Source organism: Melopsittacus undulatus, chromosome 11 (assembly GCF_012275295.1).
Source record: "Melopsittacus undulatus isolate bMelUnd1 chromosome 11, bMelUnd1.mat.Z, whole genome shotgun sequence".
Classification (NCBI taxonomy): Eukaryota; Metazoa; Chordata; class Aves; order Psittaciformes; family Psittaculidae; genus Melopsittacus; species Melopsittacus undulatus.
Window position 1 is genome coordinate 22,239,762 of NC_047537.1, and position 17,974 is coordinate 22,257,735.

The 17,974-nt window shown below is 51.4% G+C and overlaps 1 protein-coding gene across 5 annotated transcripts in view; it reads right to left on the bottom strand.

Annotated features, from left to right (window-relative positions):
* RGS9 (regulator of G protein signaling 9) overlaps positions 1-13,326 on the bottom strand; it is a 65,966-nt gene extending 52,640 nt beyond the window's left edge. For 4 of the 5 annotated variants that reach the window (XM_034067667.1, XM_034067666.1, XM_013128307.3 and 1 more), the window contains exons 1-9: positions 13,220-13,326; positions 10,009-10,105; positions 7,708-7,758; positions 7,440-7,546; positions 6,760-6,811; positions 5,571-5,629; positions 5,128-5,204; positions 3,366-3,447; positions 3,010-3,072 (exon numbers count right to left, since the gene is read on the bottom strand). In XM_034067667.1, coding sequence (XP_033923558.1) covers positions 3,010-3,072; positions 3,366-3,447; positions 5,128-5,204; positions 5,571-5,629; positions 6,760-6,811; positions 7,440-7,546; positions 7,708-7,758; positions 10,009-10,105; positions 13,220-13,282 — 651 coding nt within the window. In that variant the 5' untranslated portion in view covers positions 13,283-13,326. Of the gene's footprint in view, positions 1-3,009; positions 3,073-3,365; positions 3,448-5,127; positions 5,205-5,570; positions 5,630-6,759; positions 6,812-7,439; positions 7,547-7,707; positions 7,759-10,008; positions 10,106-13,219 lie in introns of those variants that run through there. The other variant, XM_034067668.1, reaches the window with a different exon arrangement.
* Positions 13,327-17,974: the final 4,648 nt, after the last annotated feature.

Sequence of the window (17,974 nt, forward strand, 5' to 3'; positions counted from 1 at the left end):
TGCCATCAGATGAGCATCCCCCATGCACACAGGGCTGTGGAGCTCAGCTGGGAGCCGGCCAGGACCTGCTCCAGAGCTCCATGTCTGGAGCTGATCCACATGGATGAAGCTGTGAGAGCCGGGATATCTGCTGATTTCCAGCTAACCATTCACTCCTCTGCTCTCAGCGTGGGTCCTCCTGACCACATTGTGGAGACAATGGTCACTCTGGTTTGGTACTGTCTGGCCAGTTCAGTGCTTACAGAGGCCATGAGCAGCTGAACAGCTTCTGTGTGTGTGCCCAGATGGAGTGAAGAGCAAGCATGGGTCAGTGTTATCCAGAGCTTGTTTTGGACCAGGGCACTGCATATCACACCTGCACTCCATGCACACACAGACACGGACCTTTCCCTACATGCGGTCAGCTGAGAGCCCCGCAGGCCAGAGGTAAATTCCAAGCCTAGCATAAGATCATCTCAAGGTGCATCTCCACTGTGCTGGTGCTTCCAGCCCAACAGTTGGAACTAAACCCGTAACAGTCCATGCACCCAGGTTCATACGAAGTCCTGGTTTTCCCCTGTCCTGTTTCTCTGCTTCTGATCCTGCTATATGATTCTATGAAAAGATGCAATGCATGCAACAGAAGTGATGCATTTACCAGGCAGCCAAATGGAGAGGAACTACTGAAATGAAAGGCCAGCAATGACTATGATGGTCTGGGCCTCATTTACTGCATTACAGTAAGCCAATTTCATTCAGCCATCCCTGACTCCAGTGCAGTGATTTTTGGCTAAGCCAATGCACCTTCCACACAGACACTGTGCTTACAGAAGGCAGCACAAGCTGAGTGTGTACCTGCAGGCGAGTCAGTGGGCTCTGGCAGTTGCTTGGTAACTCTCTAAGCAGTGAAGCTTGATCATGAGCCCGAGACCTGGGTAACAAAAGGCTAAAGCATCCCTTAATTACCTGTTCCATGGACAGCTACTTCTGCCTTACTCCTCCTGCCCAACTACAGCTCCTAATTCATTATAACCACGAGGGATGCCCATGGATCAGTGAAAAGAGCCCCTTCAAAAGAGTGTGAGTGCCTGTTTATCCCCAGAGGATTCTATCAGTTAGGGAGGGAGCAGCCCACCAAAGGGTCTGAGGCAAGAGAAAGAGATGCTCATGCCAATAGCAGCTTCACAGAAGTCATTCTGATGTCAGGAATTCATTATCACCAGGAATTCTTTCTTTCTCAGCTGCCAAGATAGAACACAATTAATTGGCCAACAAAATGAAGCTGGATTGAGCAGGAACAGAGACACAAATCAAATGGATTCATGCACTTTATGCTCTCACCTTTTCACCTATGTCAGAGCCAGCGACAGGGTCCACAGGAAACATCAATAAACTCTGCACTGGCTTCACAGGGGTAGGACATGGCCAACACAGCACAGTGCAGCTCAGCATCTACCTGAGGAGCTGGAGCTGTCCCTTCTGCTCCCCAGAGGCTGTTGGGCCACAGGGGTTTGTGAGAGCTGCTGGTCCACAGCTGTCTCTAGGTGAGCTTCTGGCTGCCTTGTGTATGGCAGTTGCTCTTTCCAAAGCAGAGCAGGAGCAAGAGGAAACTTCCCCGTTCTGCTCAGAGACCAGAAAGTCTCCCCGAGCCTGTGTCCTCTGAATCATGGAATCAACCAGGTTGGAAAAGCCCTTTAAGCTCATCCAGTCCAACCCTTACCCAAGCCCTGCCCCATGGCACTGAGGCCTCGTCTCCATGGGGTGTGAACCCTTGCAGGGCTGGTGCCTGCAGCCCTGCCCTGGGCAGCCTGTTCCAATGCCTGAGCACCCTGTGGGGCAGGAATTGTTCCTCAGCTCCATCTAAACCTGCCCTGGGGCAGCTTGAGGCCGTTTCCTCTTCTCCCATCACTTGTTGCTTGGCCCATGCTCTCCTCGGAGTCTCTATTGACAGAGGGAACTGATTCACGTACAGCACAGGCATCCCTCAGCTCACTTCCCCTGTGTCACCAAGCAGCTGGCTTGGGGCTCTCAGACTGTTTGCAAACCTAAACCCTCCTTCCATGTGAGCTGCAGAACTGTGGGCGAGATGCTGGCTGCTCCTCCTGCATCCCTCTCCCTTCCCACCACTCCTTTCCTCTGACAAATAAAGGGCTTTCAGCAGCTGCTACTTAGAGCGAGGAAAAACAAAATCCACCCCAAGCCTACACTTTGCTCATTTCCAGTCTCTATAGCAACAGGACACAGTTGGCCAAAGCAATTACCCTGCCTCTGGCTGCTGGGATGTTTAAAGGCTGTTAGGAAAATGAGTTGTGGGAATCCAGTGAGTGCGATCAGAGCCACATTTGCATTTCATTGCTGAGAGGCTTTGACTGCGCTGCCAAATGAACACCATTAAGGGCACAAATACGGGATCACTTAAGAGGACTGATGGAGAAAGAGAAGAGCAGCTCCAGCTCCTCATCCACTGCCTGCATTTGTCTTGCTGGGGACACTGAACCAGTTACAGCACCAGTTCATCAATTCTGTTTGTGCTCTCACTAAACAATGTGTGTTTTTAGGCAGTGTTCTGTGTCTCCCATCCACCAACCCAACTTCTCCATCTTCCTGCCACACATCACCCTTTCTGGTATTCTGTCCCTGTATTTAAACCTGATCTTTCCACTGATCCTTTACACCCCACACAGCTCATCCAGCACAAATAAAGAGGCAGCCACGAGCATCTGGGGAGAGAGGGTTCCTGAATTCAGTTTCAGCAGCACAGAAAACACATCCTGTAGCTAAGCTCTCACACCAAGTGGTGTGGCAAGAGAGCTGACAAAGTATTTTCAAGCCTAAAGGAGCTGCCAAAGCCTATTTTGAGGGCCCCACACCCTGGACAATGAGACGGCTCCAACCTCTGGCCTGTTGGGCTGTCACAGCAGAGCTGACTCACCCAGCCTGCAGGGCCCAAAAACACAATCACAGGGATGTTGTCTGGGCCCTGCCAAGTCCATAGGTGTGAAAACCAAAGTCCTGCCTCACCTGGTTTACCTTGTTTTCATTGGGATCTGTCACACGGTCCAATCCGTACTCCAGGACATCCAGCATGCCGGGCTGTTGTGGATGAGAACACCAATGGCTTTATAAGTCATTTGTGTTGAGGTCTGTGGTTTACACAAGTGCATGAGGAGACCCCTGAGCCCCAAAGGGCTCTGCTGACAGCAGCTCCTGGCCACCAGCAGTGTCCATGGAGGGGCTCTGAACCCTGAAGCTGGGAATGCTCCCCTCTTGGAGCTGCACCTTAGTGAGCAAGCAAGGAGGAAGGTGGCCCTAATGCCCTCAGCTTGTCCCCAGTGGCTGCAGGGGGGAACCAGCGAGGCACCAAAGCACCATCACACCCTACTTACAGGAGTTCGGTTCACAAGCCAGTAGGCTCTCTCCTGGCAGTCCAGAGCGTATCTGTCCACCTTCTTCCGCTCCTTCCCTGCCCTGCAAGGCCAAGAACAGGATTTACTCGATAGGAATTCACCAATTCTGCTCTCCTAAACTGAGTGGGATGAGCAAGGAGCAAAACCTGCACTGTCCCCTGCCCCATGGCTCCCAGCCTGATGAACGATGCTGCAATGCAGCCTCCTGAGCACCTCTCCCCCCAGCTCATTCTGGGGCGCAGATCATGCTGCTCACATGGCCACACATGACTGGAGCCTTTGGGAAGCCATCATCTTGCTGAGCTCAGCTGGGAGCCCACACATCCTCTTTGGATTAAACAGACAGCCCTTGGGTAGCCTTATGCTAACAACCCATTACTTGCGGTCAGCCTTGCTGCCTCCTGTTTATCCATGCCTGATGTCCCTGGGCAGTATCTGATGGCTGTCATGCAAGGGATGCATCCCAGACATGTCTCATCCCTGTAAAGGGGCCATTTCTCACAGGAATTATTTGGAAATGGTACCAAACAGTGTTCCCAGGCACTAAAACCCAAATCACCTCCCCTATTAAACACAAGAGGCACTAAGCATGGTTTGGGCTTGCACCAACTAATCCTTTCCCAGAAAAGTCCTAGGCACGATTTGGGATTTTGCATGGGCAAAGGAGGATTCCCAAAAAGCTGTTTGCATGTGGCCAGCCCGCCGTGGTTAACAGGGTGGATGCAGGCTGCTCTGCCCCAGTCTGCCCCAGCATCACCATCAAACAGCCTCAGACGTGTTTCATCTGCCCATTCAGTGTTGGTATCTAACTTTAAAAGTGCATTTGGCATCTCTTAGCCCGAGTCTGACCTCAGTTTACAAGAACAACAGTCTGGTGTCTAATGAGACAGTTATCTGATGAGCTGTATGCGGAGGACTTGGCTCCCATCCCAGCAGAAACAGTGCTGAGCAGCAGCGCTGCTGCACAGGGAGGTGAAACAAGGTAAAAGGAGCCTATAGAAGTAGGGAAGATGCTGTCTCCAAAGGAGTAATCCCCACCTCACATTCACTGACTCTGCTGCGAATGTGAAGGATTCAGCTTCTAAAATGAAGTCACTTTGGCTGGTGCCCAAGTCTGCATCAGAGTCTTCTCCATCAATCCCTGCTGGGAACACTCACTGCTCCTTGGTTCAAGCCATTCGCTTCAGCTGTGACACACATGCAAGCAGTGACTGAACCAGGAACAGCTCCTTAACCCAGTGGCCTGATCCATACATGCTCAGGGACAGCACCAAGCTAAAAGAAGCTGTTTCTAGCGAGGGCTCAAATGCTGCAGCATCAGACCCTGGCTTCTTCACATCAGGTGCAAAGTCTAAACCTGCCCTTGCACACTTGCAAAAGCCATGTGCAAAGAGGCAGGAGCATGTGTCACAGGGAAGGACCCACCTCTGCCCGTGCTCTCACAACCACATCGATCCCATGGCTTTGGTGGGCAGGGAAAGAAAGAGGGGTGCAGAGGATGAAGCTTTGCAAGTGGGCACCCAATTCTTCACTCACAGAGCATGAAGTGAATAAAGCTTCTATGCTACACAAAGGAACCCCAGGCTGACATAAAGGCAGGTTTATTTTACAGTCCTGAGGGGCACTTGCAGCTTGTTTTTGATGCTTTCAGACTGCAATTTATCCGTGTACTGAGACAGGGAAGCTCTGCTGCCTCACACCCTCCCCAGCGATGCAAACAAGGGAACGTGAGCCAACTCACTTATACTGCTCTTTGGCCTGCATGATGACAAAATCCCACTTGTAGTTTATTTTCTGGTTGAGCATGTTGTAATGTTCCTGGAATAAAAACAAAGCAGCAGTGAGTGTGATAATTGTGCACCAGGAGCTCCATGGAAGGCTTTTCTTGACTCTCCATGGCTCAGCTAGGCCAGGCTGGCGGCTGAGCCAAGAGATCCGGATTGTTCTGCATGGAGTTACAGGGATTGCAACAGTTCAGGAATACCACTGCAAAGAGCCATTACCCTGATGCAATCACCATCGAGTCACAGTGTTTTCCTCTGCCGGTGACTTTCTCACTTCCTACATTTTGGCTTTTGGCACTGCTGGAGAAACCCCTTGTGCGACTGAGGAGGTGGTTCTTTGCTGTGCTCCATCTATTACAACAGAGGGGGTTGCAATGGAACAAGTGCAATATGTCCTCACCTTTTCATATTCTTCTAGAACACCTTTCCTCTTAATGTTCTTCTTTGCCAGGTAAATTGCTGTGGAGGGAGAGAAGCAATATGGAGTCAGAGCATCAAATCCAAGAGTAAGGAATTTACCCCCATGACAAACACAGGAACCTTTGTCTATTACAGAACCTTCCCAGGCAGGAGATCCAAGCTCACAAAAGCTCACTGAAGAAAAATTAACTTGGGGCTTTCATAGAACCATGGACTGGTTTGGGTTCGAAGGGACCTTAAAGCTCATCCAGTTCCAACCTCCTGCCATGGGCAGGGACACCTTCCACTGGAGCAGCTGCTCCAAGCCCTGTGTCCAACCTTGAACACTGCCAGGGATGGGGCATCCCTTTATCACTGCTGCTTCAGGAGGCAGTGACACAGAATGGGCTGTGTGTGCCTCTGCCAGCATCACCCCTCCTTTGGGAACTCAGATCTCACAGGTCAAAGGATATTGGATCAAATGTTTAAATGCTGAGGTTCTTCACAGTTTGACCTCCAAGTTCTCCCAACACCAGCCAATGTTGTGCTCCAAGTTCTATTAAAAGCATCCCAGTTTAAACCAGGCTTTTCTATTTCCCCAGAAGATCTACAGCATATGGAGATAAAAGCCACAGAGGACAACCCTGTACAAACGGATCAGTCTGTGAGCTCCACAGCCCACACAAGCAAACCAAGTTTCACGACAAGACCTATAATAAAAAGCATTATAAAGGCAAAAAGAGATTGATATGGAAAAATGCTAGCAGGAGATATTGGAAGCCACTGGGCATTATACAAAGAAAGAACCATCTCTGGAGGCAGGACTTGATCCACATTGGCAGGAAGTCTTGGGCTCAGATCCAGGAATACACTTAACTACTCCAGAAATCTAATCTTGTGTTTAAAGCCTCCTCTGCCCAGCAGAGTGTTTCAGATGGGTTCCAGTCTGATGGAGCTCAGTGGAACATAGGAGAAACTTAAGCATTTTCTCTCATCAAGGCCACACGAGGTGGTCACATCCAGAACATTCCCTCAATTCAAAGTACTGGGAATCACCCATGAAAGAGTATGAAAGAAAATGCAAGGGATGGCCATAGCACACTGACACACAGCACAAAGATGAACAGCAAACACAGTGCAGGGCTGTGTGCTTGCACTACACCTCCTAACCACGCAGTGCTGTCACTTACCATAGTCTGTGTCATCTGCAGGCCACTTCTGTGCAGGCCAGAAATAAGGGGTCTGCAGGAAAACAAGGCTTTCATTAGCAGCCTGGAACTCACACAACACCGAGGGAGAGGACAGCTCTCCTCTGCCACACTCAGAGCTTCAGCTCCATCACTGCGTGTCAGCTCACAGGGGTACCAGATACAGTGGAACTGAGCCCAGCACACTGCCAATGTCAACCCACTCCTGCTCTGTAACAGGTTCCCGTGGCCAACCTCCCACTGCTGCCTGAGCACTGAGATGCTGGAGACTGATTCTGCACCATGGGGGAACCAGACTCCTCATTCAAAGTACCCAGGGTACCCTGATTTCCCATTGTAGTGGGAACAGTCCAACCATGAACATGGATAACATCCCGTTGTTACTGTCTCCCCAGATCATTCTGTTTTCAACCAGGAAATCCACTGCTACTGTAAGACCTGGAAGGGAACACACATTTGGAAGACAGCACAGCTATTCTGAAGTAGAACAAATACACCAATTTAGCTGAAGGAACTACCAAGAGTTTCCCTATAAACCATAATCTGACATATGGAACTGGCCTGAGGCTGCTCTGTGGATCCCTTCCTCCTGCACACTGGACAACGAGCACGGCTACACAGCATGGCCTCAGGATTAAGACTTTACAGAAGATGCAACTCACCTGAAACCTGTAGAGGCTTCCATCTGCCTTAAGGGTGAGGTTCTTTGGCTCCTGAAGAGGGTAGATGTATCCATATTTGACAAACAGGTCCCCCAGGTGGAGTGCCTCTGCAAAGGGAGAAGGCAGACGTTTGGATTGCTCAGGGACACTGCATTGGAGCCTAAAAGTGAGCTGCTACTGGGGAGGGCAGAATTCATCTGAGGGGTTTTGTCTATGGAGACCTTCGAGTTTTGGAACTCCAAGCCTCAAGTGTTACATTTCCACCCACCTTCCTGCGTGACCTGCAAGCGCTGCAGAATCCACTGCCATATGTCATTACCTGCAAAGCAAAGAACAGGTCAGCTGCTTTAATCAGGAGTGAAACCAGACCTCCCCAGTCCTCACCTCTCCCTGTGCTCTGGGTCCCAGTGACCCCTTCTTGCAAACATGCTTTCAAATGCACCGTGCAAGAGAAGTGATAAAGAGCATATAAAGAGCAGAGATAAAATGTGCTGCTCTCACTGGCCCTGCTGTCATTCAGGCTTTCTCCTGACCAAGCAGGTATCAGGCCCTGGGAGAAGAAGCCAGAAGCAGGCAGTGAGCTGAGGACAAGTGTGCAGAAGCACATCATGGCCTGAGCAATAACACTTAAACCTTCAGCACTGGCTTAGAAAGGACATAAGCAATGCAACAGCTTCTGCACCCAGGGAAGGTGAAGTGCCCCTTGTTTGAACCAGCTTGTCTTGAAAGATTCACTGTAAAGTGTCTCCAGATTCACAGAGCAAGGTCCTGGCTCACGTATGAGAACAGTGACAGGTCCTGGGGAATCCTTTAAGGAACACGACTTCCAGAGCAGAAGGGATGCCCAAGCCTCAGATCCAAGCTGTAGTGGTAAAAGGACATAGCAAAGATTTCTCCATTCACACTTCATCTCTCCCAGTTCTTTTGCTGCAGTGTGACCAGTCAGACCCAAACCTCCAGCATCCTCCTTCCATTTAAACAGTGCAGGAGTGCACTATCCCCTGATCAGTTATTGGCCTTTTCCTCCAAACATCCCCTAGGATTGCAGACTGAGGTGTTGGCCTTTCTTGACATTGACTTAACTTTCTAATAGGGGCTCAGGGCTCTTATCCTGCTGCCTGCTTCCTGAAATAGATGAAATTAAAGGATTATCTCATCCCTCATTTCTAGACAGCTCTCTCTGCAAGCACTTTCCCCTAAAGGTGCACATTTAACTTGGTCTTTTCTGTTGTGAGCCATTTCTCTGCACTGAATTTAACCACTTGGCTACCTGCACATGAAGAGACAAACTCTCTTCAGTGGGTCTGTGTCCACTGCTCTGATGTCTTCACCACCCCCTCACTAAACATGAGGCACTGTTTTGAAACACCCAGAGACCAATAGATACATATATGTATGTTATATATATACACACAGCTTGCACAGCACTAAAACATCATCATTTCGAGTGATAAGCACCATGCCAAGAGACTGGAACTCCCCTGCCTATGAGAAGTTGACTGCAGGAGTTCTGCAAGAAGGAACTTGCAGCAAGTCTGGTTGAGGAACCAGACTGAAGCAGAGAGCACACAGAGAGGATGAGCATCAACGGGCACCTTCTCTCCACATCATCCAGCCATGGACCTTCAGGAAGTGGTGTTTTGCACTGGTCAAACAGCAAGAGAAGTGCTTGTTCCCTGCTCTTCTTCAAGGCGGCACATCATCTTCAGTACACAGGAAGCTTCTCTGTGGTGCTGCCTCAATTATTCACTGACAGCCAGGGATAACAGAATCTGTTTGACCAAGTTATATCCGGAGACACCTGGAGCAAAATCACTGCTTTCAGGGGGAGATTTTATCCTTTGTGTTCTAAAAGGCTGCAGAAAGACCAGAGTAAAAGGAGGGGACTTTGCTATGGCATCAATAAGTATCTACAGTGGAGGATCCCTCACAAGGGCTGGAGAACCGGGCAGCAGAGGCAGTGACAATGCCCTGTGAAAGGAGGCTGTGCTAAGAGCTGCTGTAATGCCATACATGATGCAGCACAGCTCCCTGCCTGCCTGAAGGAGGAAAAGCTGTCATTTACAGGTAGGAAAGTGGGGCTGAGTGTTTTGTTCTTTGCCTGTGTTCTGAAGGAGAACCATTATTAGCAGAAAACCTTACAAGGGAGACTGTTTATTGCTCCTTTCTGAAGCACCCTCTTTCAGCCTGACTCCAGGCTGCCTGTTTTAGTTGGATCTTCATATTTATCCTGATTTGGGATCCAGCCTCACCGGGAATATAACAGGTCTGGAGGCTGAAACACCTACTTACCTCTTTGCTAAATGAAAGCAAGGTCACTTGAGTTAAACTCACAGGAGACACCTAAAAGAGTGTGATTCTCACTCTTTGTGCACCTCTGATTCAAAGAACTAGGAGTGAAATGAGATGGGAGTGAGAATGAGATAAAGGGAGCAGGCATGGCTCGAAGGATGTACAGCAAGTATTTACTGGGATATATCCAGTATGCATCCAGGCAGTGGTAACCCTGGAGTGGCCACAGGGTCCTCACACAGCCTTTCTTTGATGGACTTCCTAGTGCAGCTCCTACCTGCCACAGCATGTGGGATGTCGTTGACCATCACCTTCTGCGTCTGCGTCTTGATGCCTGTGTCTGGGTTCTGCATCTCCATCATAAGAGCTTCGATCTGCAAAGCATGAAGCAGATGGGATGTATTACAGAAGGCCTGGACCACGCCAGCTCTGGGCAGCATCCCAGAGGAATGAGCAGTGGTGTTGTACAGGAATGGATGTGATGGCCACAGTCTTCTCCAAACCTCCCCATGCCATTAGAGGTGCCACCTGCAAACCTTGCCAGCTCTCACACTGACTCACGGCACCACTTCCTTCTCCTATAGGAGACACAAGCACAGGGTTAGCAGATGAGGGACAGGTTGTAACCACTCCATGAGAGCTATGAAAAAGGAATCTCTGCTACCCATAAACGTTCTTCTCTGGTGCAGAGGGCTGTTTGCTGGGGCACTAAGGAAGAAGGAATCAAGCTGTGCTTCCATTGCACAAACACCTCACCAGTGCACTTGCAGACACTGCACCACGCACCAAGAACATACGCAGTATGCCTCAGCCCCATCTGTGGGCAGCAAAGCTCAGCCCCTCCAGGACAGGGCAGAGACACACCATCCAGAGCAACTCCTCCCCCTGTCTGGCAGCATCCTCCATCCCATCAGCAAGCCCTGAGGGATGCCGATGACTTGTTTTTAACAGATCATGTTATGGAGGATGAGTCTCACCCTCAGGGCCAGATTTTTTTCTCTTTCTGGTTCCAAATTACCTTTTGTTTCTAAATATGAAGGTTTTCCAAGGTATTTTCCTCCTCTTACATTTGACTTCTTACTGGCAGCACCCCAAAGGCACAGCAGCCTCCTGCTTGCACTTGGGATGCTCCACTAAGACAGCTGGAGATGGAGTATGCTCCTCATCTCATTTTAGATGACCTGGCTTTGCAGATGATACTCTTTTTGTCTTCTGCTACTATTGGATACTAAATCAAAGCTGGTCCAACAGGACCCATTCCATCTCTCTGCACATTCATGTGGAGCCAGGCTGTAGATTTTAAGGAGGATTAGAGGATTTAACGAGGGTGACTTGATGACACTCACACATAATGGAGGGTATTGTCTTCACAAGCACCACAGTGACTTTGAGCCCAAGTCTTGCCAAGCTCAGTGAGGGTTTAAGCCTGTAGTGACAGGATGCGCTCTGGGCTTGACAGTGAAGATTGATTTTCAGCTGGTTTCAAAGCCAGCATCACATTAATGCTGAAACAGAGAAGCCTGGGGAGACTGCAGCCAGGCTGGAGAAGCCCCCAGCCACACTGCAGACCCCACTGGTCCCTGCCCGCTTGTGGTGCTGCCATCAGGGACCAGTGTAAGCAGGATGCAGAGGAAAAAGGAGAGCAGCATCCATGAGCCCTCCCCACGAGCTATGAGTCATGTGCAGCCCTTGGAGCACAGCGAGAAGCACACAGATTGTACTGAAACAGAGGCACTGGGGAGCACAGCCCTGCTCCACCAGCTGATGCCCAACAGGCGGCTGAGGCAGACACCAGCACCAACAGGTTGGGCTGATTTGAGCTCTTCCAGCACCTGGCCACGTGCACACAGCCCAAATGCACTTCAGAGGCTTCCCCCCTGCTTCAACAGGCTCCTGTGCTAATGTTTTTCTTACCAAGACAGTTTAGGAGAGGAGAAAAACAGACTAAACCATCCTAAGTGTTAGTCATGAGGATTTCATGGACGGGAAGGCATTGCTGGGCCTTAGAGAGGGCTCTGATCCCTCCATGGGTCAGCCACGAAGCTCTGCATCCAACCCATGCACACAGAGCGGCCTCACAGCACATACCCAGCACTGCCCATCATCCCTGAAGCAAACCCCTTTCCTGTCCCCGCATCTGGAGAGGCAGCACAAGGGAATCCCTCTGTGTGCTGGGCCAGCTGCTGGCAAAGCTGGAGCACAGCCTTCAGTACCTAAGAAAGCTTCTCTCTGGGATTTTAGCTCCTCGTGGATCTAAGGTGCTCGCTGGATGCACGCTGAGCATCCTCAGATCCCTCCATAGGCAACCAGCAATGATGCTCTGTATTGTAGGATGCGGTTGTCCCCACTGCCACGGAACAGCAGATCCATATGCAGCTTCCCTAAGGTCTGGAAAACCAGAGGGGGAATGAAAGCAGAGATGAGAGCTAAAACCTTTCTGTGGCCAGCCCCGAGCTTCCCTTCCCAATGCCAACAACAGTCTGAGCACCAGAACAACCCAAACCTCACTGCTCACACTGTGAGCGCTCCATGCTTCCTAGTAGGAATTCCCTGTGTTTTACCAGCTCTTCCCACCTGAGGAACTCGGAGCCATTGCACAGACTGCACCAGCTGCTGCTGGGGTTGTTTCCCAAAGCACACAGCACCTTCAAAGACACAGCACCGAAGAAAACACCTCCTTTACCTCCCCTACCATGAAGAGTACAGTGCTTGTATTGCTAGGATCGTGCCTTAGCCCCGCAGAGCCTGAACCTCCCCCCTGGCTCATGGGAGCTACAACTCCAACAGCAACCGGCTGTCCTTGTCACTGGACATTCAGTTAATTCCCCTCAGCAGGATAAGCCACAGCAGGAGGTGGGTGGAAGGGAAGCTCAGCACTGCTGATACCGGTTGTACTAAAACTGGCGTCGCTTTTGAATGAACCCTATGGAAAAACACCAACTGCTTTACAAATCACACATCCGAGCCCAGAGCGTGGGCAAACACCTGCCCACTCCTTCCAGCGCTTCTGGAAAACTGGGAAATGATTTGGCCGTGATACAGCCCAAAAAGCGGATGCACATCAGCTGCAAGCCTCGGGAATGGTGGCCCAAGCCGAGGGGCCCTGCGCTGCAGATGATGGGGTTACCCCTGGGAAACAATGCAGTTTTGAGGGTGTTTGGGGGGGAAAGGATGGGAGAAGAAGGAAACGTTGTCAGGAGAATAACTCAGCCGAGGTTAAGCCACAGAACTAAATGAAACCACGGGTTTAGTTCCTTCAGTTCACACCTTGCACCCCCAGAGCCCAGCCTGAACCCCGGAGTCACAGAGCTCTGCAACAGGTCGTGTCCCAGAGCCCCGGGGCCGGTGCTGTCCCCTCGCACACCCCTCAGGGCCGCGGTGAGCCGTGCCCGGGCAGGGCGCTGTGAGCACCGGGTCCCCCCCGGCCCGGAGCCCCGGGCACCGCATGGTCCCTCCCGGTGCAGCCCCTGGTGCTGCCCAGCCCTCACCTTCTTCAGGAAGGCCATCCTGGGCCGGTGGCGCTGCCCCTGGTCCAGCCGGGTGACGGTCATGGTGCGGAGCGGGCCCGGCTCAGGTTCACCTGCCTGCGGACACACACCGCCGCCGGCTAGCCGGGTCTGAGGTGGCGCCAACGCTGCGCGCTGCAGCCAATCAGCACCCGCCGCCACACGCTCATTTGCATGAAGGCGTAGGGCGGTGCTGGAGCCGCCTCTGGGCGCTAGGGGGAGCCCGCCGGGGGGGTGGGGCCTGGGCATTGGAATTGGGACAGGGAATTGGAATTGGGACCGGGATCAGGAGCAGCAGATGGGGCTGATGGAGCTGTAAAGCCGCTCTGGAAGGTGCTGGGTGCCTGCAGCTACCCGGGTGAGCCAGCCTGAGTAGTGCCACTGGAAACGGCCCTTACAAAAGGTGGTGGTGGGCAGGAGTAGGCAAAGTCCCCATTCACTACTGGTTCCCCTGGAGAGGGGAGAATCCACCCCCCCAAAGCGCTCCTGGTCTGGAGCTGGAGCTCCCAAGGCCCGTGGTGCCCAGGTCGCAGTGGTTGGGACTCAGCAAGCAGTGCTGCAGCATCTGCTCCGTGCATGCTGCTTGGTGCAGCAGTGGGTGCAGTGGGTACAGGAGCCAGACGGGTGGCTCTGGGGAGCTGGTATCATGGCAAAGCCATGTGAGAAGTTGTGACTTCCCACAATGGGAAGTTGTGACTCACGGTGACCAGAGGCAGACCACGGTACTAGGGTGGTTCCCCACAACGGGGCTGTCTCACCTCGATGGCAGCACTGGGAACCTAGAGCTCCCTTTCCTGGTTTCTTTGGAAAACGGTGGGATTTCCACCTGCAGCCCAGGGCTCAGCCTGCCAGCACAGCAAAGCACAGCCAGAAGAGTGCTGGGTCCTCACTCACCCAGCGCATAACTGTGTCAGGCTTGTAGGAGGCATTCCCGGGAATGTCATGTGGGCACACTGCTTACTGCACATCACGCACCTACGGACGGTGTGTGTGTACCTCCCTGCATGTGCTCACACCTCGGGGTGCACAGAGTGAGTGAGCAGGCACTCATGCCACACTCTCCATGAGAAGATCCCACCCAACACCATCACACACATCCATGTTGCCAGGTCCCCCACACTTCCCAAACCCATGTGTAGCCATGTCTCAGGGCAGTGCCCTCCCACCATGGTGTTTGTGACTGCCCTGATGTTACATGTGGTTTGCATGCTTGAGCAAAGCACATGGACCAGAGCACTCTTTCAATTCCCAGGAATACCCTGAAGGCACGGGCTGCTTTCCCAGTCGCTTTGCTGCCCTCATGGAAGTGCTTCATCTTTTTCCCTGCGCATTCATCCCTCTGTTCAAGGCAGTGCTCTGCAAGGCCTTTCTCCTGTGTCTGCTCAGTCATTCCCATGTGGAATCCCCCTGTGAGTCACAGCAGTTGCTGCATCAGACATTTCCACAGTTTTTCCACCCTTTTTTGGTCCATGAGTTAACCATTGCGAGTAACCTCCGTGGTGCCACATGTTAGCATCAAAGCCATCATATCTCATGCTTTAAGGCATCAGCTGACAGCCAAAAGGAGCAGAACTGTCTCATAGCTCAAGTGCTGAGGTGCTGTTTGGTTCTTTGAACCAGGCTCAGATCCTAGTGGCTCTCTGAAACAGCAAAGGTGACAAACTCCAGTAGCATTGAGTGCTGGAGGCAAAGAGCTGGAGAGAGGGAATTCAGAGTGGAGTCAGAGGAAGGAAAGGAAAGGACAGTGAAGGCACACAAGCATTTTAGTGATGGTAGCTAACACAGGTGCTCTCATCTCTAGGAGAAACAGACACTGGCAGGAGAACAGGATCTCTGTACAGGTAATTCTATGGACATACCAGGGTAAACAGCACACAGAAAGATGCAGCTCAGTTCCTTGGCTGGAGAGGGAAACTGGGAGAACTTGTTATAACTACATTGGTTCTTCTGAGCAGCTCTTGTCCTTTGCTGTCCTGGGGTGGAAGGACTCAGAAGTCCTTCAGGCGAGGTGCTGACCTAAGGAAAGGATCAATCACCAACAACTGCATGTGCCCCACATACTTAAAGGAATAAAAATGGTCATTTCATCCCAAAATACTGACTTTAAAAGTTCACTGAGGAGCAGAGGCATCTATATCAGAGAGAAACAATTGCAAACCTTCAGAGAGAACATTTCCTTGCAGGACATCCAGGGGAAGTAGCTCTGCAGTGCTCAAGCTCAGGTGTGAGCTCTTCAACCCTGCTGAACTCCAAAGCTCCCAGTGATTTAAACCCTGCTGATCCCTATGACACCCCCTGGAGATCAAGGTGAGGGTTTTTTCCATTTCCAGTCTTCTCAGACAAGCTAAACTAAAGCCCATGGGTAATACTCTCTCCATCACCAAGCTGCTCCATGTCTGCTACAGAAGATCTCCAGTGGAAATTCAGCTTTGTTAACATCTGCAAATGACCCAAAGCACTGAACACACAATCAGAGATGAACATTTCACCTGCTGCCCAGGGGAAACGTCCCAGCAGTTAATTCTCTACAGATCTGCCACGTGAAGCACAAAGTGTTTAAATCAGATTATAGAGGCTTGTAAAGGGCAGACACCCCTGGGCTCTAATCACAAACCCACACTTGTGTAAAGGAAATGCTTCTCCAGTCCCTGACAGAGTCTGGCTAATCGATGCGTGAATTTGTCCATCAAGAAAGTAAGGGACTACCTGTGGGGAGAATGCAGAGAGCACCAGCAGAGCTGTGCAGAGTCCCTGCTGATTTCTGCTCCCCAAGATAATCCTGGCCTTTCTGCACCCAGATAATCATAGAATCCCAGCCTGGTTCATGTTGGAAGGGACCTTAAAGCTCTTCCAGCTCCAACCCCTGCCACAGGAAGCTCCCCTTCCACTGGAGCAGCTGCTCCAAGCCCCTGTGTCCAACCTGGCCTTGAGCACTGCCAGGGATGGGGCAGCCACAGCTCCTCTGGGCACCCTGTGGCAGCTGAATTTTGTCCTGGTGAAGCCCCTGTGAGCTGTGTTCACTCAAGATTCTCATCAGTTTCTCTTGTAGGAAGCACTGCAGAGGGAATCCCCTCCTGTCTGTAAAGATCACATTTCCTACGTGGTTGCCCCTTCTTCACACACCAGAAGCTGAATCATGCAACACAAAAGGCGTGTGGTGAGTAAACTACCTTTCTATCTAAGGAAACAGGGGACAACCCTGAGGGGAAGGAAGGAGTAATGTAAGTGAAGCAACGAGAATGGTACTGCAAGCATGGTGAGCAGGGGCTGCATTTCCGTAGGCAGTTCCTTCCAGGAAGATTTCAAAGCAGTTAGGTAAACTGCTATATATATATTAGCTATATATAACATAACTATAATAAACAATATATATATAGTGCGAAGTGTGGCATAGAGAGAGACACGACTGAATGCCAGGTCCCTCAGCAAGGCAGTTAAAGCAGTATCTCCAGAGCCCATTGTCATGTCTGGTAGGGCACAAGCACTCAAAGTCAGAACCTTCCTTCGCAGCCCCATGGGAAGAGCTGTGAGCAGGAATGGGCAGCATTTGCTTCCCGTCACTCCTGGACTTTCCAGGGACAGGAAAGCTGAGGGAAGAAGTGGCAAAGAGGAAGGAAGAAAGCAAAATGGAGAGAGACCTTGCGCGCCCTGCCTTAGAGATGAAGCCTGGCTGCTGGGGCAGAGGAAGCAGCTGGGTTAACACCTGAGGCAGGACAGAGCAATTCAGCTTCCCCTGCTGAGCCGGATGACGCTGAGCCCATGGCAGTGTCCACTCCAGGGAACAGAATCATCCTCAGGGCAGGAACAACCCCTTAAGCAGGGGAAGTCCAGACTGGATCTAAGGAAGCAGTTCACTGTGAGGGTGGTGAGGCACTGGAATGGGCTGCCCAGGGAAGCTGTGAATGCTCCACCTCTGGAAGTGTCCAAGGGCAAGGAGGATGAAGCATTGGCTGACATGGTTTAGTGTAAGGTGTCTCTGCCTATGGCAGGGGTTGAAAATGGATGATCTTAACATCCTTGTAACCATTCTGTGGTTCCTGATCTGCAGCATGCAGGGAAGAAGAGGCCAGTGAGTACCCAGCCCTTGGGTGATGTGGGCAGCTGGATATGTGACATGACCATCGTGTGCTGACAGGGACAGCAGGAAGTAGATGGGAACATGATGCTTGCTCAGGGCAGCTGCAGGGAGAGACCAAAGGGCAGTGTTAGCAAAGACACCAAGCAGCCAAGCCCATGAAGCAAAGTGAAAGGAGGGGAAAGAGAAGGACAAAACCAGCAGGAGACCAAAGACAGATGGAAGTTTAATTGGAAAGAAGCCCTATAAGACGCCTGCCTTTACTATTAAGCACTTGAAAATCCTGTCTTTGCTTCATTTAACTTAGTAATGGGTTAAGAAACTCCCCTGCCCCTCACCCTACACACACAGCCCCATCCAAGGCCCAGCCCCGCTGTGTGTCCAGCCTGCAGCCCTGCACAGCTCGGAGCAGCAAAGAGGAAGTCCGTGCCGAGCGGCTCAGCGCCTTCCTAACCGAACTCTATGAGAACAGAAAACTGCTTAGCTGGCAAGCTCCATCCTGCCCTCCATGACCGAGGGCTGCTCTTCCCCGCGGCTCCTCGCCTGCCAGCACCCCTACAGAGCACAAGACCCACCATAACGGGGTCGGTTTTCCCTCAGTGACCGCACATTAAACATTGTTTAGAGACGTTAAAGACAACCGGACACCGACCGGAGCCACC